This window comes from Oryzias latipes, chromosome 8 (assembly GCF_053564925.1).
Source record: "Oryzias latipes strain Hd-rR chromosome 8, Olatipes_Hd-rR_3.1".
Lineage (NCBI taxonomy): Eukaryota > Metazoa > Chordata > Actinopteri > Beloniformes > Adrianichthyidae > Oryzias > Oryzias latipes.
The window spans coordinates 20,648,127-20,674,459 of record NC_136244.1 but is presented as its reverse complement, the minus strand read 5'-3'; the positions used below and the strand labels follow the sequence as shown (position 1 = coordinate 20,674,459).

General features: G+C 37.5%; 2 protein-coding genes across 7 annotated transcripts in view; one reads left to right on the top strand and one right to left on the bottom strand.

Annotated features, from left to right (window-relative positions):
* Positions 1 to 36: 36 nt before the first annotated feature.
* On the top strand, positions 37 to 13,045 carry galr2b (galanin receptor 2b). Its single transcript, XM_004071589.5, has 3 exons — positions 37 to 179; positions 2,895 to 3,277; positions 9,090 to 13,045. The coding sequence occupies exons 2-3, from the start codon at positions 2,904 to 2,906 to the stop codon at positions 9,853 to 9,855; spliced, it is 1,140 nt and encodes a 379-aa protein (XP_004071637.1). The 5' UTR covers positions 37 to 179; positions 2,895 to 2,903; the 3' UTR covers positions 9,856 to 13,045.
* A 6,054-nt stretch (positions 13,046 to 19,099) lies between these two features.
* The window catches only part of axin1 (axin 1), a 28,184-nt gene continuing 20,950 nt past the window's right edge, over positions 19,100 to 26,333 (bottom strand). For 3 of the 6 annotated variants that reach the window (XM_023957450.2, XM_011477999.4, XM_020705189.3), the window contains 6 exons: positions 24,624 to 25,129; positions 24,368 to 24,526; positions 24,037 to 24,285; positions 23,830 to 23,937; positions 21,568 to 21,717; positions 19,100 to 21,439 (listed from right to left, as the gene is read on the bottom strand). In XM_023957450.2, coding sequence (XP_023813218.1) covers positions 21,313 to 21,439; positions 21,568 to 21,717; positions 23,830 to 23,937; positions 24,037 to 24,285; positions 24,368 to 24,526; positions 24,624 to 25,129 — 1,299 coding nt within the window. In that variant the 3' untranslated portion in view covers positions 19,100 to 21,312. The remainder of the gene's footprint in view (positions 21,440 to 21,567; positions 21,718 to 23,829; positions 23,938 to 24,036; positions 24,286 to 24,367; positions 24,527 to 24,623; positions 25,130 to 26,333) is intronic. The other 3 variants (XM_023957451.2, XM_078950975.1, XM_078950976.1) reach the window with 1 other exon arrangement.

Sequence of the window (26,333 nt, the reverse complement as noted above, 5' to 3'; positions counted from 1 at the left end):
GGGGTTAGCAGATTGAGGAAGAGTAAGATACCAGCTACACAGGCATGTAGCGTTCACCGACAGAGCAGAGGTTGCTGTGGAAGGAGAATGAGCATCTTTACCAGAGTGGGTCTCCTGGGAGTGTTCCTGATCTGAGGGGAGCGCCAAAGCTTCGGATACTGTCCTCCCACATCACACCGGTACGTTTTCCCGCCTGATCTGCATATCTGCATACCAACGCTCTTGTTCATGCATGATAGCAAGTGGCTGCTCTTATTTTTCTAGTCACCATTCACATTTGAATAGTTTAAGCTCAGTTGGTGTTGAAAGTTTATTCACCTCAATGCAGCAAAATGTGGGCCATCCCCAAGCTGCTGCTGCTGCTGCTTTTTGATAACAAAGGAATGTGTGTAGTTCTGTCTACGCCAGCGAATCTTTCCTGTCACCATCCTCTTTTCTCTCCTGCTCTGCTTCAATAATTATTTCTTAAGATAATGATCTTCTCACTCTGGCCACGCCAAGCTCAGGCAGAGTCGTCTGATCAAAGTTCCAATTTCTCTTGAGCTCATTTCCTCTGATCTCTCTGAGACTGTTAAGATGTTTTGTCGTCTGAAGTCTAACCTGATATCTCACAAAATTTTGGCAATCCAGATTGTTGTCCTTTATGGAGGGATTTGGGTGATCAGCCACAAAATGATGAGGTTACAAATCCTGAAACCTCAACTGTAAAAGCCAACAGATTAGAGAATATTGCATCCCGATTTAATAAGGGCATTTCTACTTTTAGACAACTAGGACAGATACCACAGGCAAAATCAAGAGCAGTCGTGCTGTCTGAGGGTCCTCATGCTGCGTCTTTCTATCTCTAAATTTTTCATTGGGATGCCAATTTGAGGATGAAGCGAACTTCGTTTACACATCGACATTTCAGTTCCAATTTAGCTTTGTCTTTGGTCAAGGCTTGAGCCGAAAACGCCTTTCTGTTTCCTCTCTTCTGCACACTGACGCTTGCAGCTTGAGCTTGGTCTGCTTTGGTGTCAGATGCGTGGGTTGCTTCCTCCCTCTAATCTCTATAATGAGTGAAAATTGCAAACACAACACAAATTCTGTGCTTTCAATCAACATGATAGCAGTTCAGAAGGAAAATAGAAATATTTGATGAAAATGTAGACCCTGCATGCAAATGGGCTCTTATTTTAGTGTTTGACACTGACTTTACCGTGTTATGAAATCTAAATCCATGTTGGAGCTGACAGCACACACTTGTGACTGGCAAACAAGTTGCTATGAAGATGTCTCAGCTCTTCAGAGAAGCACTCTTGCCTTTTTTTCCTTGGAAAAGACACTCAAAGCGGAAATTCAAATATGATAGAAAAGAAAACACAGCAAGCTCTTCCAGCTGCCCATCAGTACTTGTTGAACTCTCAGCCTTTGAGTCAGAGTGTCAGGGTGTCATAGCTGACCCTCAACGATTTGTTCAACAAGTGAAAAAGCTCTTAATTGAACCAACAGTTACAATTTTTGTTTTGCCCACATTTAAATGTTGCAATGTGTGCTGCTGAATAACTATGACTACAAATTTTTTTTTTTTTTTTGCTCTCCTAAAAACAGCTTTGGTCAAATGTCTTGCATCATTAAAGCGTAGGTTTCCACCGGTCAATGATGTCAAATGCCTAACCAATGCAGTCAAAGTGCCGCTCTTTGACTTCCGGGTTGAAGTACGTTTTAAAATGAAATGTAGCAAAAGCCAGGTATCACTTACTAAGTACAACGTTGCTTTTTACACAGGTGGTCCCCATTTAGACAAAAGTAATGGTGAATAGTCCAACTTTGTAACAAATATAAAACGTCCTGCAATCTCACTTCAAAAAGGTTTTTTTATTTTATTTTTTTAAATTCACATATTTTTTATTTCATGGTTGATGGTAAAAGTAAAGGTATTTATTAGGTGGTTTCTTTGAAGTAAGTGTTGTCCATCTGTATATGACCCTGGGATGACATTTTTTAGAGCAGCCCAATAAAATAAAAGCAAACAAAACAAAAAAAAACATTTTTAAGATCGTTATCAGGCTCTACATACGAAACGTATGGCCATTGAACGCATGTTGAAAATTAATGCAGGTGAAACTTTGACCAATCAGGGGCTCGGGTTTGGTAATGACGAACCTGGTAGTATCGGGTAGCAACAGTCCACTGTGAACACTTTGGTTTAAATGCTTGTTCAAGAACCAATGTCTAGCACACGCCAAGTGTGAATGTAGCTTTAGGATCACTTTATGCAAGGAATTTTTAAGAACTTTTACTTTGTGTAGTCAAAGTATTGTTTTTTTCCAACTCTGTGACCAAATACATATACTTTGCAACATTCAGCCTTGTGTGAGAATGCGGCGTGACTCACCATCAAAGGCCGATCATGAACTGATGGTGACAAATTGCTCGTCTGTTCAACGTAAACGATCTGGTCTGTTATAATTTTGGCTCCAAGCAGAGTTTCTCAGGCAGAGGAAAGCCTGTGCTCTTTTTGTTTTGCTGAGTAAATTTAATCAGAGAACCGACAGAGTGGCTTAAAGAAGCAATCCATTCAATTAGAGATGAGTGGAGTTGAACAGGCTGCAGCGAATGGATCAGTGGTCCACTTACCTGAAAACTTTCCAGTTGGTATTTTTAGCAAACGACTGAGCATTATACGGACACATGGCAGAAAAAAGAAAAATCATAAGTTCAGCCCTAGTTAGTCTGTTTTTTGAATATTAAGAAAGGCTACATGAATATTTGGAGAGGATGATGTTCTGGTACATTTGTAAAAATTGTTTTGTTGAGCTTCAGCTCAAGACTGGACCTTCAGAAATGTTTGGATTTAATACAAGCCAAAGGTCTGCATCTTTTTCACATGTCTCTCCAATTTCTCTTTCCAGACTTACAAAATGGCTGATTTCGAGGATTTCAGCAGGCCGGGGGGACTTTCTAACGTGTCTGAAAGCTACCAGATCAACCCCACCAGTGTGATCGTGTCAGTGGTCTTCTCCCTCATCTTTCTGCTTGGCACCATCGGCAACAGCCTGGTGCTCGCCGTGCTGCTCCGAAGTGGACAGGTCGGATACAATACCACCAATCTGTTTATCCTCAACCTGAGTGTGGCCGACTTCTTCTTCATTATTTTCTGCGTTCCTTTCCAAGCCACCATTTACTCTCTGGAAGGATGGGTGTTTGGCTCCTTCATGTGCAAAGTGGTTCATTTCTTCATCAACCTCACCATGTACGCCAGCAGCTTCACGCTGGCTGCTGTGTCTGTTGACAGGTGGGTTCAGGTTTCATATTTACAAGATGGACCGCATTTGAAGAACACAATCATGTGCTTAGAGTTTTACAAATTGATAGAATTTCTCACATTTTAGAGAATGTACATAAATATTATTTTTTTTTTCATCCATTTGGCTGCGCCTGACATTTTTGGCCAGAATTTATTTTCTGGAACATTGCCTCTGATTTAAGGGCACTCACTTACAGCCCCTCACAACCCCAACCTAACATTACCAGTGCAACAAAAATAGCGAGCAATATTGGAGCTATCCAGCTGTACAGTTTTGAGCCAGATGCCAGCTCAGATGAGAAAAACAAAGGAGTACGTGGATAGTCGTCTACAAGTGGATGCATCGGGATGGAGCAGAGCAGGAAGCTTGTGGCACGCTGATTGTAGCTTCTATGTCACAACTACAAGCTTTTTCCAATGGCATTTTTTTAGTCTGCTCCTGATTCATGACGATTTCTAAAACCAAATACTCAGAAATGCAACTTTAAGCTTAATTTTCTTTGAACATGTCCTCCTTTATGAGAAAAAGGCCACAAGAACATGATAAGAACATCAAAAACACAATTTTCACCAACTAACAAAATGTCAGGCAATAGAAAGAAAACCTTTTTTTTATGGTCCTTTAAAGAAGAAATCATCCTTTGAACCATTTAAATTCAGTACTTTAAATGCTCCATGCATTCATTTATCCACAGCACTCACATACATCTATTGTTTAATTTGGCTTATTTTGTGTCAAACAATATATTCAATATTAACCCTTCAAATTAAAACAAATGCTTAAATTGTATTAAAACTAACTCAATTTATATTACCACAAGTTTTATCATTAGAGCAGTTTAGTATTAAAAATGTCAAGTTCTCTAAAAAAATGCTGTTTGATTCTCCTGGTTTTGCGGGGACTTCCTGTTCAGAAAGAAAACATAATGAATTATTTATTTGAGGAAATGAATGAAGACATTCAAGGGCATGAATCACCAAACGCATTCCTGCAGAGGATTTTACTGCATATACGCATTCCCGTGGCTCATCTAGAAATTAATTTTTTAAGTAGTGCAGAGAAAACAAGAAGATTTTTCTGTGGTGTCTAAAATCATAAAAATTGTTTCCATGCTCTGAAGATCACTAAAGGTGCAGAATTAACTTCTAATACACTTTTCAAAAATCCACATTGTGCACCATGGTGGTTGCCGTGGCTACTATTTCTCGCATGTGAGAAACTCCTTTGCAGAGTTGGGTTTTGGAGGAAGAGATAAGGCAGAGGAAAAAAAATAAAACCAGAAGATGTTCACTTCCTTGTGGTAGATTCTGAAAACTGCAAGCAAGCTAGGGTCAGTGGGTAAAAAAAACAGTCCCATATCAATACCACCCCTCCACTGTGCTTGACTGCAGAAGTGTCTGAGGAAGATGTGTGGCACCTGAACTCAACAGAGGGATGTTTCTCCTGGAATTTCCTTCATGTTCAAGAGCAGACAAAATCTTGATATCAAAAACAAACAAACACAAAAGCAGGTCACTGATCTCATTATATTCAGTAATATTACTTTGAAACACAAGCGGTAATCATACCTTCTGAGCACCTTGGCTATTGTTTTAACCGCCCAAATTTTCAATAGAATGTAGGATCTGTTGCACTAAAGTGGTTTTCCCTGCCAAAAAGACAATCAGGAAATATTTGAAAAATATTTCATGAAGTCATTCTCTCCTTAAAACTCAAGGGGTTTTAAGAGTTTGCAAAGAAAGTACAGTAGCTTTGGTTAGTTCAATAAACACTAGCTAAGAATTCAAATCATGCTCAAACCTCCAAGGCAATAAGCAGCAAAAAAAAACCTTTTTTTTTCATTGATTGCGTCTTGCTTGGGTTAAAGTATGTCTGACAGGATTCAAATTTTGAATTTCTTTTTTTGTTTTTGAAATCATTTCTTAAAATTAGATCTGACTTGCCTTTGGAACCAACAATTCATGATGATTTGATTGTCCTTTCGTTTTCAAATTAACTTCAATCTGGAAGTCAGAGAGTTGCCTATTGGTTTTTACGTTCACCAAATATATTTAGATGTATATTTATGTCACCAAAATGTGTTTTCCTTTGCTGTTAAATAGCTTCTTTAAGTTTCCATCACTTTTCTGCCTCATATAGCTTTACATGTTTCTTAGCAAAAAGAATACATCTGAAGATAATGTGGAAAAACTATTGTTTAAGCCTATATAGAAGGCTTTAAACTTATTTTTAAAAGCCATTAAGTGACTTTTTATGCATCTTTTATCTTTTTTTTAACGTATTTTCACAACTTAACTCTTATCTTAAAGTTGGAAAACATCACAAACAGGAAGATCCCCAGGTTTCTCTTTTAGCAATCTTGTGAACAGTTCATATGATCCCTCAAAGACAGGAACTGTGTGATTGAATATCTAATGAGATAATCACGCAGTATCCATGGCTGAAAATGATACTCTAAGCCATCATTATAGCTGTTGAACAACATAATCACCTCAGTCAATACAGACAGTCGGTAAGCAATCAGCCTCTGCAGAAGCAGCAGCAGCATGTCTCAGCATGGCTGCATCTTTATTTTAGAGGCATCAGTAGTTTCTCAGTCTGGAAAAGAGCAGAAGCGTTTGAGTCAGGTGGTTAATAATGAATCGCTTGTTTTCCTCCTCTGTCTCTGTTTAATACATTTATCTGGCGCACAGACACAATGCAGTGCTGCACTTTAAAACAGAAATTCTCAGAGGATTTGAAATCACGCTTGAGTCTCAACAAAGAGCATTAAACACATACTCACACTCACCCCTTTGCAGAGAAGCTTTCTCGGCTGCAGTGCATTTATGCCCCATTTCAGATCAAATAAAGGAGCTGACATGTGCTAAAGTTTACAGAAAGAAAACACTTAATAATGCATGACATGGTCGCACAGCAAATTCTCTCCATGCTTTCACAAGTGGTGATTGAAAACCATCTAGCACCGAGCCTAAGGACACATTATTGAATGTTTCTCGGCATGTTTTTATTCAAAATTAACATTTTCTCGATTTACTAGGCTAAAGATCTAAAATGTCCTGTCATTTCCAACAAACTGTTTTTGCCCAGCTATCACTTAGAGAGGAATTTCACCTAAAAAATTGTAAATATTAGAGAAGGATTTATGGGAGTCATTTCAAAGTGTACGGTTATTTACTTTCATGTCAAGCATGGGCACCCGCTTCCCTGTTTTAGTGATGGTTCAAAGAGCCGAGCTGTGTTTCTGGAGAGCAGAAGTGTTTTGTAAATGTGAAAAGGAAGAATCTGCATTTATCCCTGCCTTGGGCAAACCACCTTAAAACACCAGTGAGATGTCATACAAAATTTAGACAAATATAATTCTAAAATGCATTTAAAGGTTTCATCTAGTTAATTTCTTAAGGTTTAAAACTCAGGTTGCATGAGTTTTGCAGTTGATAATGATGGCAAAATAATGTATGTGAGCTTCTTTTTACTCATAACTACTGTTGAATAAAAGCTAAAATCAAAGCAATCTCAATGAAAAAAATTGAAAATCATTTTGGAAATTTTCATAAGCAGGTTTGATTATAATTGCCAACAGTTTGAGTCAGATATGGAGACAAATATTTACTGAAAATGCTGCTACACATGTTAGCATGACTCACACTGAGGATGTTGTGCTGGATGACAGCCATTTGCAAAAGCAGCCCTTTGTCTGTTGCTGCTTATTGAAACAAAAATTGAACGGTGTGCTTCTGTGAGTGATATCCACAAATAGGGTGCTTTGAGCCTTTTTCAGAATCTGATTATGAATGCTTTGTTTGGAAAATCTGATGGCCCCGAGGTGCAAACCACAACAACTGCTGACAAAACAGAAGAAAAACGCTGAAGCATATCAACATTTTAGAAATGACAACAATAGGCAGAGAGGCTTTTAGCAGAAAAACACAAAAAACACCAAGCTCATCAATTGTTTTTCTAAAAGGTTTTTGGAAAAACTAAGAAAATAAAAAATATAGATCTAATTCAAAAAGATTTTAAATAACGTGAAGAAATAAAGCTGGATCAGGGTCATCTGAGAGTTTTGGACAACTCAGTTTACTGAGTTACTGACTGTACCCACAAAAAGAGCTAAAAAGGTTAAGAGGCCATATCAAGCTGTTTCAGGTTAATCTTTTAACCTTTACATCACCAATAATTATGGCTATTGTTCAAAAAGATGATAAATATATAAACTATGTTCTCTCAGGTCTCTGTGCCTAACATTGTGTCAGGCGATGCACCACCTGAAGGGAGGCCGAGTCTCTTTTGATTTGTTAACTTGACCTGTTTTATCCCATTTAAACCTCCTATTTTATGCTGGCTGTTTTATTATTTTACGCTTTTGTGATGAGTTAAGCTTTCTTATCCCTTTGCAGAAACACAACCAGCTAGGAATTGCTCTGCATCTTTAGATGACATTATTTTACAAGGGCATTTTCCACAGGAAGTAAAAAGAAATATTAAACACTTTTTCCACACAAAAATCTTTTATATTTCATACATGTAATCATGGGAAGATTCTTTGGAAGTGTTAACAAACACAACATGATACATGAAATCTTTTCTCATGATTTTTTAACCAGATTCCTGTTCAGTTTTGGGTAAAACACTCCCTGATTAACTCTTCAACACTGGAGATGTTGGCGGTGACACAGAGAAAATCTGCTTTTAATATTCACTTTGCACCATTATGCAACCCTTTACTAAACTACATTGTTGCCTCACGGTTAATAGCCACTTTTCTCCACGGCAGAATCAGCTCATTTATGTTGATTGCATCAGCGCTTCACTACCAAAAAGTGTTGTACATCAGCGCAAGGTTGCTTTTCTTCATTGGCAAAAAATCTGGAATTACATCAGTTTTGTAAAGGGTTGAAGAGTTAGGCTACGTTCTCTCCGCCCTTGACAACATGCGTTCAAGTGATCGTGTAAAACGCACGTTTGGGGCTTCTGCGTTCAAAACTCCCATGTCAACTCAGAGCTACGCAAGTTTCTATGACCTTTTGGGACTCCACATACAAAATACGCAGCCACCGAACGGGTTTTGAAAGTTGAACCAGGTTGAACTTTGACTATTCAGGGACCATAATTGGGTACTGCTGTTTGGAAGATGTCACCTTTACTTGATAGAAGTGCCCACCATTTGAAAAGTGTTCATGGAGGAGAAATTAATAATTGCAGTTTTTGCCTGCCCAGAATAATATGACAAGTCGTTCATAAATTGGAGTTGAGCTGTGAAAGAAAAAAGCCTGGACATTTGTGCCGCTAAAACATTTGGCAACAAGCCATTTCCAAGTGTCGGACATGTGCTAGTAGGCAGTAAAAGAAGAAGAATCTCTTCCTGCTTGTCCAGTGTGAATTCCATATGCTAAAAGCGCATCACTTCCCCGGTGTGTACATAGCTTTTTAGTAGTCGAAAGAAATTAAACACTGGTGCTAAAGCTCCAGTGTAAAAGGGTAAAGATGTAGCTTTTTGCTAAACATAATGTCTTAATATGTTTTGTTTTCAAAGCTATTCTCCATAAAAGAGCACAAAAAAAAAATTGTTTTTACAGCTATATTACCAACCAGAAAAAACAAACTGCATCCACTGTTTACATCTTTTGGAATGGAGAAGACAGTGCTCTTACAGTCAAAAACACACGAGCACATCCCTTTGTTTTCAAATGAGAAAATAAATATATTTTTTGATGGGGGTTGTCATAATTTGAACTATAAAAAACATGATATAAAGCTCTAATTAGTAAATCTATTATTTTTTTTTGTTCCTTTTAGGTATCTGGCCATTCGCTATCCGCTGCGCTCCAGAGAGCTTCGAACGCCTTGCAATGCTGTGGTCGCCATGGTGGTTATTTGGGGTCTTTCTCTTGTCTTTGCGGGTCCATATCTCAGCTACTATGATCTGATTGATTACGCTAACAGTACCGTGTGCATCCCAGGCTGGGAGGAGCAGGACCGCAAGGTGCTAGACACGTGCACCTTCTTGTTTGGCTACGTCATCCCTGTGCTGATCGTTAGCCTCTCGTACACTCGAACCATCAAGTACCTGTGGACCGCCGTTGACCCTCTGGACGGCATGTCAGAGTCTAAAAGGGCCAAGCGCAAAGTCACCAAAATGATCATCATTGTCACTGTACTTTTTTGCATTTGCTGGTTGCCATACCATGTGGTGATACTGTGCTATCTCTATGGAGATTTCCCCTTCAATCAGACCACATATGCCTTCAGGCTCCTCTCTCATTGTATGGCCTACGCCAACTCTTGCGTCAACCCCATTGTGTATGCTCTGGTGTCTAAGCACTTTCGCAAAGGCTTCAAGAAAGTGTTCAGCTGCATCCTCATTGCAAACGGGAGGAATAAAGTTCACGTGGTGCACGTGGCCAACACTGGGCCAGGCTTCGAGGCTGCCTCCACAGAAGTATCACAGATGAACGAGGAGAACATGCGGCAGAACGAATGTGAAATGATCAACAGGCCGAGACTGGTGGAGCCAAGAGAGGCCACGGTGACCATGATTTTGCCGTTTCAGCAACCGACTTGATGAGTGAGCTTTCCTAAAGCTCAATGCAGACTGTTTTGTCAAGTACTTTAGAAATCATGCTTTATTTATATTGTGACATCCATGTATTTAGTGTTAAAAAAAAGAAGGAAACCAAGGGTTTCCATGTTTACAAAGACCAAAATGTATGTTGTCTTTCATCAATCTAGGCTTTGGTTCTGGTAAAGCACACATACAACTTTTTGTTAGAATTTTACAGAAAGTTCTCAATATTTGATCTCTACTATTTGCCTCAAATGTAGCTATTTTATTTTAAGTCATTTCACTGATTGTATGGATTTTCTAAGGTGGCGCTTAATGCAAAAACGTATCAAAGATCACAACGACAAAATAGCAAAACAAATATTAAAATAACAATATTACATTTACGGTTTCTTCTTTTTATTTAATTGTTAAAAAATTCATTTTGATTTCTAGAAATTATTCTTTTTATCTGAAATTATTTTTTTCTTTTTACAGAAAAGGTAGGTAAAGGTAAGTACTATAAGGCATGGCTAATTGGATGATGGTTATTTGGTTTTTGGAATTTTGCTTTTATTTCTGCTTTTTTCTGTTTTGCTTTTTTAATTGTCGTTGTGGTCTTTGATATGTTGTTTTTTTTGGTGCGATTTGCACTTCGGATCTACCCTAATTTTCATATTAAAAAGCAGCACAGGAATGTTTCGTGTATATATATATATATATTTTTCAGATGATCCCACGATGTCTAATTCTTACGAGCAGATAATCAACATTGGGATCAGTATTCATATAAATGCTTTTGTTGTTCTGTTGAAATTCCAGAATGGTTCAATGATGCTGTGGGAACACATTACTGTTCAAGCATGTGTTTAAAAGGGAGATTTCAAGGATTCTCCATAGTTCTGACTCACCAACATCCATGCCAAAAGATTTCCAACCACAGGTCGAGGTTCAGCTTTGATGTGCAGGACCTTCGATGTCGTCTTTCAACCACAGAGTCTTGTTAATCTTATAATATCAAAGCTTGTCATCAAGGTTGTAGTATTTGTGGACCGAAGGGGTTTGCTTTGTACCTTGCATGCAAAAGCCAGCATGTTGTGACAGGATTTTTTTGTGTGTACTTTTATGTGCCAGTAATCACATTCACAAGATTGTTCAATAGTTTTTGGATTATTTGAAAGTGTAAGGCCGAATCCGAATTATACCCCAGACCCACAGCTTCTCCCTATCCTTACATTTAGGCCTCCAAATGGAGAGCTATGGAAAAATAGAGGCTGTGTCCGAATTCCTTCCCTACTCAATACATAGTGCAGTACATAGTGCGTTCGGCATTTTGTAGTGCTGTCCGAATTTACAATTCCAAAATCGAGGACCTTAGAAATTTCCCAGAAGTCTCTGCGAAAAACCGGTGTGCATCGATGCTAACTAGATATAGACCACAATGCATTGCTTCGGAACTGTTTTTGCCAAAAAATCTATTTTTTTGATAAACCATCATCGTTTTTATCTTCAGAAGACAGGGGATTTATAAATCATTGTCACAAAACGCTCATATCAATTAGATTTTAACTTCGTGAAATCGATGGCGTCATATTCGCCGTTTAAAAAAAAGTAAAATTAGTGAGCACAGTGTCCGAATTGCTTTTAAAATCCAGGGCACTAGATAGTCCCGCACTATATACAGTTTTTTAGTAGTTAGGGGTTAGGCTGGGGATTCGGACATAGCCAGTTTCTTCGAATTCGGACGTTTACCCATTTGATGATGTCATTAATGGTATCCGGTCTGGTACGTTAGCGCGGAGCTGCTAGGACTCGGTTAAATGCATAACAACATCGGTTTTATAACTTTAACAAAGTCATGCCAAAACAAAAAGTCATAACTTACATTTACATGTAAACTTTTATTCTTCAGAGCACACCCAAGTGAGGAAATGCACTTCTCCTCAACGCGACACGGAACATAAAGCGGAGAGATGCCCCGAGGGTTGGCCCCGAGGGTATTTCAGACAACCCTATCCCTCCAAATGACCCCACAATTGCAGGGATAAGGAGAAGCCGTAGGGGAAGGGGAAAAATTCTGATTCGGCCTGAGACTCGGATGAGGAGACGAAGGCACACGAACAGAAAACAGATCAATATTTAACACAAATACATCTTTTCAAAGATTAATCTTTGAATTAATCTTTGTATTAATCTAAGTATTTTTTGGCTCCAAAAAGATGTGAATACTTTTTCCTTGTACTTTACTTGTATTTATGTACATGGCATGTTCCTCTTTGTTGTAAAATATTATGCATATGAATTTCTATGTTTATTCATGAGTGCAGTTGTATGTTTGAGAAAACTACATTTTAAGTAGCTGTATATACTTTAATCTTTAGGAAAATTGTATATCCTGCATTACCACTATTTGTTTCTCGACTTACAAGCAAACGTTATATGTGACAGATGATTCATGGTTGTAAAAAATCCTCTATTTCTTGTTTTGCCTAAGATTTTCCCGTTTCAACTGTCAGAGTGTTTAACATCCAATTTCACTCTACAAAATGATCACGTTTTTAAAACCATTTTTCAACTCTACATTGCCCAATATAACTCAAATAAGTATACTCAACAAGTATACTGTATTTGTTTGCTGTGTCACATATTGTTGATTAGTCCAAATAAACGTCAGAACCATTTTAACGATTTGGGAATTTAAATATACAAACACAGCTGAAAACCATTTTTTACATAAATTATTGGTAACCATTTATTTTGGTCCATTTTTTTAAATGATCACTGACTTGAGAAAAAAGGATTTTCCTGTTGACTCCACTGTTGAACAGTGTAATTCAACAAAATTCAATGTATTTATAGAAAAACAGAAACACTCTTGTCTGATTTGCTGCTGGGTGGACCCAAGAAAACTCTTCCTTTTGGAAATACTGCAAAGTTGAGCAGCATCCAGTAATATGGTAATTCCCCTTTAGGCTTCATCTCTACCATTTAAGCTGCATTTTCTCTGTAAGCTAAAGTGAAATTTGTCTTTGTTTTTTGGCCATAACTGACTTAAAGTGACATATAATCTGTTGGGTTTTTTTTCCAGTCCATATAGCTCAAAAATATGGTCTTAAGTGAAAGTTTTTCACCTTGTATGTCCTGGTAGCAACTATTTAACATTTATAATTACCACAATCACAGAAATAAATTTACATTTTTATAAATCTTTTTTCTTGTTATAAATATGTCATCCTTATTTTATTTAAAAAAGAAAAATAAATAAACATTTACTTTAAAGTTCCAGTACATTCATGCCAAAATTTTATTCAAGTCTGATTCCAATGACAAGTGTAAACATACATCCCAAAAAAGGACCTGAAACCCAAAGCATTTTGAAATGTCCGTGTCTAAGGTTCTATACAAAAAGGAAAATAGTCATGTCCTGCCTGCCTTAAGTGTGTAGGTTTAACCCTTGTGCTATCTTAGATGACCCCACCCTTACATTCACGTGTTCTCCCTACCATGACAAAGGTGGATAAAGGTGGAAAGATTTCATGTAATCCATGGACACCAGTGAAGATCACAAATCATTGAAGAAAAAAGGTTCAGCGCACTGTCTAGTGGGTCTAGATGACCCAACTCCCAATGTTAAAATGCCTAGGATAGCACAAGGGTTGATCTGTGATTATTCTTCCAAAATTATGTCTGCTGTTTGGCCAGAGCAGCATTTTACCAAATTGACTGTTTAGACCAGAATAAGAGAGTGGGCTCTGTTTTGATTCAGCAGGATAAATACTATATAGAACAAACCACCTGCTGAGCAACATGTTCACAAGGGCCTCATCTGCCATCAACTATTAACTGTTGAATTAATATGTGTCCTTTAATCTGTGCCATTATTTATATGTAGGAGATCAGTTTAAACATTTTATACACAAAATTCCTGTATTTTGTGTATTTCCTGTTTAATTACTCTATGGGCTGTAAGGTGAGGTGAGTTCTGCCTCATGGCACATTGTGCAATACCCTTCAAACTGGTTTGAGGCTTAGGCTCACTCAGAATAATGCTTTATTTTGAAAAACTGTACATATTCTTTAAAATGTTTTCTCACTTTCCATTGATAAGATGTGTTTCACATTTGTCTATTGTTTATTTAGTGTTCAAACCTGACATAAAGCTGCTCTGAAAAGACATTAGGTGAAGCAGGCAGTAGCTCTGCCTCAATGTAGAGGGCGCCTATGAACCGTTGTTTGTTCTTGGTGGTTTGGTAAAAAAAGTTTTTTAAGCTTTGCCCTGGCTGACTGCAAAAATGGCAATGTTGGATGAGCTGGACCAACACATTTTCACTCAGACTGAGAGACTTCTAAAACTAAAATAAGATGAGGAGGACCTGTTGTACTCTGTCTGCAGCATCTGCCTTGGTGGAGCAATACTAACGCACAATGTACAGGTTGCATTCTTTATCGGCCCAATAGGAACCTGCTTTGTTTATTAGAAGAATTTAAAAGAATATTAGAAGAATCTTTCCGTTTATAGCCAAAATCAAAACACCTGTGTCGTTTTCTGAGACATAGTTACTGCAGACCGGCAGGTGTTAATTAGAAATTCACATTTGAGTTGTAGGCAGGACTAGTGTATTGTGCAAGTCTGCTCCCACTCTGTTAACATGCTTTCACACCAGCTTACAGCCCCTCACAACCCCAACCTAACCTTACTGGTACAACAAATACGGGAAACTGTGTGACAAGCTTGTGGCTCACCAAGTGTATTTTCTATATCATAAACATGCTCTTTTTCAGACTGAATTTTGTTTTTTACTGCTCTTGATTCACAAGGAGTTGAATAACAAAATACTCAAAAATTCAATTTTGCGCTTAATTTTCTTTGTAAATGTCCACCATCATAGGAAAAATGCCACAAGAATATGTTAAAAGCACAATAAAAAGGATTGTAATCGGAGTGGGTCTTTAAAGTTGAAATTCATTACATCAAATGCGGAAAAACAGACAGGTTACATGAGATTGTCGGATTGTCTTGTATTCTCTTAATAAATTTGACTAAAACATAATTAGGAAGAATCTATCTCTTTAGGGATAAACCAAACTGGGGATTTCCAATTGTATAAGAACAGCTTCACCTTTTCACGACTTTCTGTTGAATTCGCTAAACCCACTGTTCTTCTGTGCCATGTTTTTGGGAAGGTTACCCGTGTACATCTGCTCCAGACGGACCCTAAACATCCGTTTGCTTTTCTGAAGCTCCATATGGGCCTGTTGCTGCTCTGCAGCACAATAAGAAATACTAACGAGAACACGGAGCACAGCGGAGGGGATCCCAAGAGAATTCCCTTTCTCTGTGAGGTTAGAACAGAGCCTGAGGCCCTGGAAGACAAATTAATGAGTAAACAGCAAAAAAGTGAATTGTTAAACCGCAATGTGCAGGAAAATCAGCAATTAGGGCAGGCGGAGGCTGTCCAAAAGGTTTTGTTGCCTTATGGATCGAATGTGTTCATAAATGAAGTTCATTCAAGGAAATATTAGACAACGAAGACCTCTGACCTTTGAAGGTACCATGGGGCTTACTGGAAGGTCTGAACAATATTTTTTTAACCCCATTCGTGTCTGTTGCAAAAACTGAAATGTGCAGATGCTGTAATTATATGAAAAATCTATTCTTAGTTTCATAGGTAGTGAGGGGTAGAGCACACATGAACTTCAGGATGGGATTAAATGGTTTCTATTTCACCAAGTGACATGTCAGCTTTCAGTTATCTATTATTGAGTGAATCCCACAAGCAAATATGCAGTATTATTATAAGCAAGGCATTTTTAGTTTTGTGTAAACATTTATAGCGTATTCTAAATTATTGTCTCGATCTGGAGGGAGAAAAAATATATATTTTTAATACAGTTGTGCATTTTTACAGAACTAATGCATAAAAATAAGCATCTTGAATGCTTGACGTAAAGCTTATCATTATGTCAGTATAAGTGGAAGTGGTTGTGGTTGGAGTTTAACAAGAGACACTTGTTTTGGGTTTTTTTCTGGTGTTCTTTTTTAGAGTTAAGTGCACTCAAATTGCTTTTACATCCAGTCTGCAGCATAGGCAGAGGACCCAGGAGGGCAGATGCCAGGTGCATGAGAAATTCAAGGCTTCATTAAATTACAAAATCTCTGCAGTAGAAGGAACTTTAGAAACATATGTTAAAAAAATATAATAATTAAAATTAGGCAGAATTAGGAAGCGGCTAATTAGATATGGGGACAGCATGCAGGGAATAACAATGAACTAGCACTGCAGAAAAGAAAAACAGAGTTAAAGCAGTAAGGGAGTTAACAAATAAAAAAGCTATGCAGGAATCTACGGAGCCCCTAAAGGGCCATTGATAGGAAAAAAAATGGAGGAAAAAAAATTTTTTTTTGAAGTAAAAAATTTTTTTTGAAGTAAAAAAAAAAAAAAACTAACTGGTGCGCACCAGTTAGTTTCAGGTGCGCACCAGTTAGTTTCAGGTGCGCACCAGTTAGTATCAGGTGCGCACCAGTTAGTTTCAGGTGCGCACCAGTTAGTATCAGGTGCGCACCAGTTAGTTTCAGGTGCGCACCAGTTAGTTTCAGGTGCGCACCAGTTAGTATCAGGTGCGCACCAGTTAGTTTCAGGTGCGCACCAGTTAGTTTCAGGTGCGCACCAGTTAGTTTCAGGTGCGCACCAGATACTAACTGGTGCGCACCAGTTAGTATCAGAAGATATCAGAGAGTTGACCTACTTGCTCATTGTGCACCAAGTAGCTACAGTTGTCTTGAGAATGGCTAAAGTTGAGGATATGGACCTTGTAAACTTTCTGAAAACAAGAAATATTACTGACAATGTCATAATGTCACCTGAAACTAATTGGTGCGCACCTGAAACTAACTGGTGCGCACCTGATACTAACTGGTGCGCACCTGAAACTAACTGGTGCGCACCTGAAACTAACTGGTGCGCACCTGAAACTAACTGGTGCGCACCTGATACTAACTGGTGCGCACCAATAATTTATTTTTTTTCCTTTTTACTTCAAAAAAAATATTTTACTCCCAAAAAATCTTTTTTTACTTGAAAAAAAAATTTTTTTCCTCCAGTTTTTTTTTTTTTTTCATCAATGGCCCTTTAGGGGCTCCGTATTTTTTACTTGAAAAAAAATATTTTTTCCTCCAGTTTTCTTTTTTTTTTTCATCAATGGCCCTTTAGGGGCTCCGTAGATTTCAGACGAAATACATTAGCAAATGTAAAAAAACAACAATATATGTAATTTACAGACAATAATATTTTTGGTATGACAGCATACTATGAAAAAAGTGAACCGATAATGGATTTTAGTACAATCACGTTCTCCTTTATTTTTTGTCCCACTGACAAAGGCACACTTAGCTCTGCAGCATCATCTCCTTTATTAGAGAAGTTCTGCAGCTTTTAATGTAACAATCATCTCTACATGGGTGTGCATTGAGTGGGCTGAAAAAAGAAGGAATGCTCTATATCAGGAGTGTTAAAATTGTCACTTATGAGGACGCACAAATTACCTCTGTCAGAAGGTTAGAAGTAATTCCGATAAAATCAATTACTACTGACGTCACTGATGACCTTGACTGGATCTGTGTTGGGTTTTTCGTTGCTCTGGAAACTGCTCTGCAATTCTTTCTGGAGACTGCTTTGGGATGTGGTATAGTTGGATTTGGTGGACAGTTTGCAGTGGTTTATCCTCAAGATTTACAATTGGATTTCTGTGTGTGTGTGCGTTTGTGTGTATTTTGACAGGTTTTTCTTTCTAATGCAGTTTACTTGTTACCCTTGTTTTTTTTCCAAGTTTAAAAAAAAAAAACAGGAGAAAAAAATCAATGAAAACTCTTTAGCTTCTTGTAGTTCAGGAGACTTTTGAGAAGGAATTGTGCTTCAGAGAAGGCGTCTCCTGACAGCAGACAAAAACAGATCATTTCTGGCAGAAAAACAAACAAAGAACATCAATGTGAACGTACAGGGCATGGAAAAATGCTGAACTATTCACTCTGATTTAGTCCTGTATTGGTCTTTCTACTTTAAGCATCACTGCACTTATGATTATCTGACTCATATAACAGGAGCTTGACATTAAAGGATAAATCTGAACAATTTAGGAGGACAAAGAGGCCTGTCGTGAAGCACGGCAGAAAGGTTACATTATCATCACTCAGATGGACCACATTTCTGTCACACTTTCTCGTCATGGTTACCACTCAAAATCCATTTATAACCACTTCTTTTTTTCCCCAGCACTCACACAACTGAATGAGATCATATTGGGAGCGATGGGGGGTTAAATGCCTTTTCCAAGACGACGGATTAGCAGGGTCAGGAAGCAAACTGACCCTCAGACTGACAGACGTACTGGTCCTGACCTGCAGCCATCAGACGCCTGTTCTGATCTGTCTAAGGCTGCAGGAGAAACCAAATCAAGAGTCAGAAAGATAGTACTGTGCATCTTTTTATTATGGCACCTTTATGTTGACATCTGTAAGGGTGCTTCTGTGAAACATGGTAGCATTGCACAATTCAAAAATATAAATCACCTGTTTATGTTGTGAAAAACAAACATGTTATACTTTCTTTTTTATAAAGACATCTAAAATGCATATTTACAAAGAATTCAAACCTTCAAATTAAACTCTTTCTGTTTAGTCACGTAAAATACAAATAAAAAATATAAATCTTTCTAAAAATAAAAGATGAATTTAGAGATATTAAATAGATGATTCATTCAGGCATTATTCATCTTCTAAACCCTTTTTGTCCCTTTCAGGGTCACTAGGCTGCCGGAGCCTATCCCGGCCACTCGTGGCCGAAGGCTGGGGACACCTTGGGCAGGTCACCAGTCTGTGGCATAGATGATTTTAGTTTATGTTAAGTTTATGACTTAATTAGTTCCAGCATATTCCCACTTCAAATATCTGTTTTTGCTTTTTCTGTCATTGGTGAGTGCATTTGAAATGTGATTTTCTGCCTTTTTCTGCTGTAAACTTTTATTTTTTCAGTAGAGATAAAAAAGTGTAACTAAACTCTGTCTTCAGAGGAACAGTGAGAGTGCCATCTACAGGCTTCAACGCAGCACTGCAGCTGCATTTAGCTCCTCAAGACATGGAGAAATACTTTGTTTTTTCCTACCTGCAACTGGTAATGAGTTTCTCCAAATCTATGCATGTTTTGCAGAGTTTATGAGGCATTTGTTTACTGAATGCAACGGATGTGGATGAACAAAACTGACACTCGGATCAATTTGTGGTTTATTGCCTTTTTGGTCCGGGTTCCTTGAAGTCTTCTCATTAACTCAAACAGGTCCAAGGGGGGGAACCTGACAACTAGGCTGCCAACAGTTTTCATAAAAAATCATAATTCCACTGAATGACAATACATAATTTGTACATGTTTGCTTAACTAAGAAAGAAAACATAACATGACAAATTAAATAAGTGATTGATATGATTCATGAAGGAAATTCCTCTCTGTCTCTGAAATACAGCACTAAAGACAACAATAAAACAGCAATAAAGACACTCTGCTGCTTATGTGCAGATTTTATTAAAAATGAATATAAAAAATTCCCTTTTGGGGCTTTGGAAGTAGAAATCACTTCAGTTGACCCATCTATGCTGCAAAAGAGTTAACAATGGAAGAAAAAAAAGTGATATTTTTAATTTAGACAAGAAAAAGAACAATCTCTTCTTAATACATTAGTATTTTTTTAATACTAAACTTACTTTCTATGTACGAACATTTTACAAAACGGCACAGTCAATTAAAAGTCCACAAAGCGATCATTTTTTTCACATCTCTTTAAGATCTGGTTCCACCAAGACAAAAAATAAAAATAAGGCTGTTCCAGAACATAAATAAAGCAGACACCAAAGGAACATTCTTTGTTTGTTTTTGCAGTCGTAAAAATGAATAAATACTCCACTAAACAGATAAAAAATTTTTGTTGTTTTGTGCAAACGTGTCCTTTGGGTTATAAAACCACAATATTTTTAGGCTGGTCTAAAAAATGATTGTTTGGACTCAAATAGAAGTTTATTTAAACAATAATAACCATCACATTTATGCAATAACTGTTCAGTGAATGTTCCATTTAGTATTATTTTATGCATAGATGGACTTTGTGAATCTGGTCTTTTCCTATTGGACACCGTTGAACCCCAATAGTACTCTAAGACCGGACCTGGATAAGGGATCAGAAGTCTAAAGTACCACAATACAAACAAAGGGCTAAGTCATCTTCAAGTTTAGTAAAGTTTTGCAGAGCAGTCCTTTATGTTTACACATTTGAACCCGAATATAATACTTTTTAATTGAATCAATTATTAGAACTAAAACAGGCTCAAAAAGTGTTTCTGTAAACCTCAAAGCGCTGAAATGTTTTTGTGGTTCCTCTTTCAGAGGGTATGGGTGAAGCAAAGGAATAAAACTACAACTTGTCTTTAATTTATTTGTCCCAAAAATGTTTGAAAAATTCAGCGAGGATAAGTAAAAATGACGTAGCAGATGATGGAAAAAAAAAAACCCACAAAACTTAAAAAATCCAGCAAAATGTTGGGAATGTTAGTTACAGCAAGAGGCCCTTAAAGTCCCACTCTGATCCACTATTATCAAATCGCTCCCAGTGGTCTTTTAGCCAAAATCATTTTTTTTAAAGAGCATTTTTTATCCGTTCCTGATTCAAAACAATTTGAATAAAGAAATGCTCAGAATTGAAATATTTAGTTATATTTTTTTATAAATCTCTTCCATCTTCAGAAAAATGCCACAAGATCATATTAAAACACAATTTTTATCAGAGTGGGTCTTTAAATGCTTGAATATTGGTCTCAATATAAATAAAATTACACATTTTTGCTGTGTCTTCTATCATAAAATTGCTTCTGCATGAAAAAAAAATAAAAGCGCATTAAAAGGTATGTTTTGATCATGTAAATGCACGGGGCTGCACCAATGTAAAAAGGATTTCTGCTCAGTGGTTTGTTTTACTGAGAAAGCAGCTGAACTGACTGACTCAAAGTTGTGTTTTAGAGCTTAAAGAAATGAAAAAAATAAAAGCTGCAGCCCATGAGTCTTTTTTACACATTGTTACACGCTCTCTATAAAACAATTTTGATCAACAACAAACTTATCTAAATTCAATAAAATCAGGAGTTTGGATTTTAAATACTTAAATAGATAGAAATTTTTGTTATTCTATTACACAAACTGTACACATCTGGCTTTACAATGCAATTAAACTGACAAGTTCAGAAAACCCTCAGATACTATTTTATCAAAAATATGTGTTGATTTAGTAGCATTCTTTATTTAGTACACTTTACAGTGCTACATTACACAGTTCAGAGGAGAAAGAGACCCCTTTCTCGTATTATTGTCATTTGTTCTTCATGTCCCGTCCATCTTGAGACACTTTCTGCTCCTCACTGCGTCGTCTTCATTAACTTACACTTCAATCGACCTTTTCCACTTTCCCAATGATCTTGTCCTCGAAGATCGGAAGGACATCGCCGTCCTCTCGAATCTCTTCAAACACCACCCCGCAGTCGAACTCATCGCTCACCTTCTTGAAATAATATCTAAAAAAAAATGTACAACTACTTGAGGTTTCAGCTTTTTCTGAGCAGTTATTCTTTGAAATTCATCTACATTTTTCCAAAAAGCATCAAAATGACAATTTTCCATCAAACAGCAGCATGAAATGCACCTGTAATTTCCTTTTTTTGTCAGAAGTTCCTTGAACTGGCCCAGTGTGACCACCGTCCCTTTGACCGACGTCCTGTATGGTATCAGCTCCTCGCAGAAGTAATACGCCACTGTTAGGTTTTCACACGCTGCCTTCTTTGTGGCTTTCTGCCTGTAGGTTTTTTAAAAAGAAAACTTTTTAGAGGAAGAAATTTGGCTTTTTTTTACGAAAACATTTTTACCACTACAGTATCAACATTTTACAAATAAATATGATTTACAGAGAAATAAAAGAAGAAAAATTGGGCAATTTGTGGCTGAAAGGCATTTTTAGTGTTAAATTTAATATACAAGAAAATGCATTGAATTGATGTCTATATTTAAACAAGAAACTAAATAAATGTCATTACATGATTATATATTCAAACTTAACTTTGTTTTGTTTTACTTTTCCCATGCTTGATATGTATTTGAGTACTGCAAAAGCTTATTTTTCATCTTTAGTTTAAGCTGAATTGGTAAAAGATAAGTGGTCACCTCCAAAACTTTATTTTTTTTCCTTAATAACCACACACATTTTTGGGATTTTGAGTTACTAGTTACAGATTCAGTAAGTAATCAATTAAAATTACAACAATAATTGAAATTTCCAAACTACGTTCAAACAATAGTGGGTGTGAACTTGTTCAACTAACTAATGGCAATTAAAGAAAAGGGCGCAAAGCCTCTGCTACAACAAGAAACCTCTAAAAGTATATGAATAATATTTAAATCTAAAATTATGATTTTTTTTTTAGATACAATAGAGAAAGTGTCTTTATTTATTAAATACATATGCGTTTTCCTATTTGGCAATAACAGGTGATGTACATCAATTGAAACTGACATTTTATTAAAAAAATAAAATAGAGGAAGTATAGTTAGTTTACTTCTTTTAAGACCGTAAAGGCAGATACTGAGGGGGCTGCAAGTGTAGCTGACTGCCGTTTATTTTATTTTTTTGCTGGTGTGCAGCTTATCTGCCTTTCATGTCTTCTTACACCTTTCTACTGTTCTCCTCTGTGTTTAGTAGCTACCTGAGCTAGCACGAAAAAGAAAAGTTTCTCACATAATACATAAAAAACCAACCTGATCTTCAACACTCTGGTGAGTTCGCCTCTGCAGGAGCAGAGAAAACACGCACCTCTACTTCCTTTGTCTGCTCTCCATGGGAAACAAGAGCACTCGTGCTTTCATCCTTAAAGCCCGATCAGTTATTTATAACAAGTTTGAAAATAATTGGGTTTTTTTTCCTATTGAATTGAATTTACCATAAATGGTTAATTCAGAGTGAACCCTAAGAATGTCTCAAACAGAAAAGAAGACAACAGGAAAACTGCAATAAAGCTATTTAATGCTATTTATAGTTTATATTTTTCTGAACATTTGATCAGGACTAAAAATAAATAAAGAGAGAGAGAGACAACATCAGGGAGAAATGTTAATTTAATTTTGTTTTTTAGCATTGACCCTATGAAAACTGGAACGAGTGAGCCACCCATAGAAAACAGCTTATTTTCGGTTCTAATAAAATCACATCAATTTAGTTGCCTATTTTTTAAGTATACAGATGCCACAATGTTTGAACCACAAATCATCAGTAAGTAGTGATTGGTCAGAGTCGGTCTGAGTCATCATTACTATGGCAACCAGTGGCGCCAATCAGGAATGAGCTTGTTGAAAGTTTACCACTTGAAAGTGCGCTTGGAAGAATCTGTAAATCAAATGTTTTGAATGTTCAACAGGAGACCACAGGCTTTTATATGAGGGATCTGATTGGCCAGTTTATAATATATAAATAACTTGCAGTGCAGAAAAGAAATACAACTAGCAAGAATGTGTTAAAAACAGATAACAGGGCAAGAATTGTTATTCTGACAAATAGATTGACTAAGTAACAGCTGTTTATTTCTCTATAGGAGTCTATGGGATTTTGGCTTCTTTGAGCCAGCAGCTACTTCCTGTTTGGAATGCGAGGGGGGAAGGGTCACTCAATCCAGGTTTCACATACAGTCAATGTTCTTTACTTGGAAATGCAATATTAGTTAGTATTTTTCACTCATTTACAGCAATTTCTAGCAAAGATGGTTTCAATTAGTTTTCAATGTAAGAATTCCCAGCTTCATAGATAAAGGTTTCACCTTTGTTTGATTAAAAACCATTGATTTCAATTGAAATCCTTTAAAAATGCATATTGTATTTTGTCAGTGATGTTTAGCTCTGATCGCAGTCATTTTGCACATACTCAGAATTGAAGAGCTCGTTGTCGGAAACAGCAGGGACCGCGTTGAGAGGTGGAAACATTGCCGGCCTTACCGCGGTGCGCCCTCTCTGGATCACCTGCATCACATACCTGAGGAACCGAACACCCCCGATATTAAACACACCGACCCAGGAACAGCTCAGAACATACTCTCCTCTGCGAAAAGCAAAAGGATGTCCATCCTCTCACCTCTGCTTGGGCTGTAAAGGCCCCATCTTAATCTTCTCCTCCTCAAGCCGCCGGCAAACCTCCTCCAGCTGGATGAGGGGGCTGGGAGCGGGGTTGGGGGGCATGGTGGGATCCTGGATGAAAGGGTGGGACGGCTGCGCGTTGTTGCGGGGCTGTGAGCTGAGGCACGGGTGCATCGACCCAGATCTGTCCACACAACCGAGCTGGGATTTCTCGTGGCTTGTGCTTCGCCTGGACCCACTGACACTCCTAAATACATCAAATAGCACCAATCAAACTGTTGTTTGGTGTTAAATACACCTTTAAGGAGGAAATGAGAGTTATGACAGACCCGTATGGGCTTCTTTTGTGTTGAACCATTTCTTTCTGTCCCTCCGTCAGCCACACAAGAATCTTCTGGTTTTTCTCCATTTCCTCTTCTAGTATGCTTCCAGGACGCACATCTTCATCTTTTTTGAACGGCCTTCTAAACTGTGAACCACTTCTACTTCTGCGTGAAAGAAAACATTAATGAAGAAAAACAAAAAGATCTGGGCTGTGAATCTTAAAATAATAAAAAGAAAAAGGTGTATGAATTGTATCCATACTTGTACCCTGTTTGCTCCATGGGGTTGGATCTCATTCCATCTGCATAGCTGCGACACTTGGACCCATAATGGCTTGTCTCCATGTTCCATGGAAATGCACCCATGGGTACCTCTGCCTCCTGCGATTTGCCCTTCCCAGTTCCAAAATGATGGATGTGGTGCACATTTTGGTGGTGGTAGAAGTGGTTCATTTCAAAACTAGGCCTGGATGAGTGTTTACCCTGGCCTGAATGTCCAGAACCTTTCACCCCTGGGAACACATCCGGAGAGCGGGACTTCGGAGAGTGGCGACCAGTCTTTGGAGACTGGCAGCACGGTGTCTTCATGACCCGCTGAACGTGATCATCTAAGATGCTTTCAGGGTTCTCCTCATGAGCGTCTCTTGAAAGGGGACTGCTGTGGCTGCCATCAGCGTTGCCGGGGTTGTAGTCCTGCAAATGAGCAGCAGGGGGGAATCTGTAACCAGATGAGGATGTGGATGTGTCGACTTCCTCCCCTTCTTCCTCCTTCAGTGGAGACGGAGAGACACACAAAAAGAAAATCCAAATAAATGATATTCATGAAGATGCTAGACCTTTAAAAATATTTGTACTTTATGGCTTCAATCTAAAGAAAAAATCTGATTTAGGTAAAATGGTCATTTTTATGCAGTATGTACATGCCATATTGTTATTATCCCATGTCACGAAGACAGCAGCTAGTCTAGATTTAACTTAACAATCTTGCTCTGATTTACAGATGCTGCGAACATTTGTAATACGTTTTTTGAAAATTGGTTCATTTGGGGATAAAAAGGAAGGATTTGAGCATAAGATGGAAAACCCATTGGTGAGAGGAGACATTGGAGATGTATGGCGTTATTCTGTATAGCAGAGCGACATCAGACTAATATTCTAATCCACATCAACAATGTGCAGGAAAGATTGCAGTTTGAGCTGTAAAAGGCTGTTTCCGATGCAGCTAGAGGAGTGAGCTCCGGATGACAGAGCTTTCATCTTTCCCCGCTTCCTCTAAAGAAAATAAAAAAGATATGATGTGCAGAACTGTGGAAAAACACTGAAGATGGGTGTCACTTTACTTTTAGGCCAGCTCAAACCCAACAGTTTTACTTTCAACATGTCATCATCAACAACAAAAATGCTACTTGTTTGGGTTTTTTTTTAGAACAAACTTCTTCAACTTCAGTCATTTTCAAACAACAGCGCTGATTAGACTACGCCTTTTCTGTCACATCTCAATTTTTTTTATAATGAATAGATTTGTGCAGGGTAATTTCAACTAATTAAAATATCATCCTTTTTTTAAAAGTAAGTTAAAAAAAATCAAAGCTCATATATAACATATATGTATTACTAATACTATAATTGAAGTGTTTTATCATTTCTGATATTACTTTTGGGAACATTTAGTTGTGCATCTTAAATGGAAAAATGTTATTTAAGATCAGTGAAAAAAAATATAAAACAGAAAAGTAGAGCTAGTTAGATGCAGCACATTTTACTATTTCAATGTAAGGAGACGTGGCAAAAGGTTCCTTTTGGAACATTATACCTTTTGTTATTTCTTTCCACCTCCTTTATATGTTATAAATCCCTTTCAAACAACAAAAGCAACAGCCTTTCACAAAGGAAATCTGTGTCAGGTCATGAATTAAAGGCAATAGTCGATATTTTTACACATTTTAAATAGAAAAATCATACTAAAGGCTCT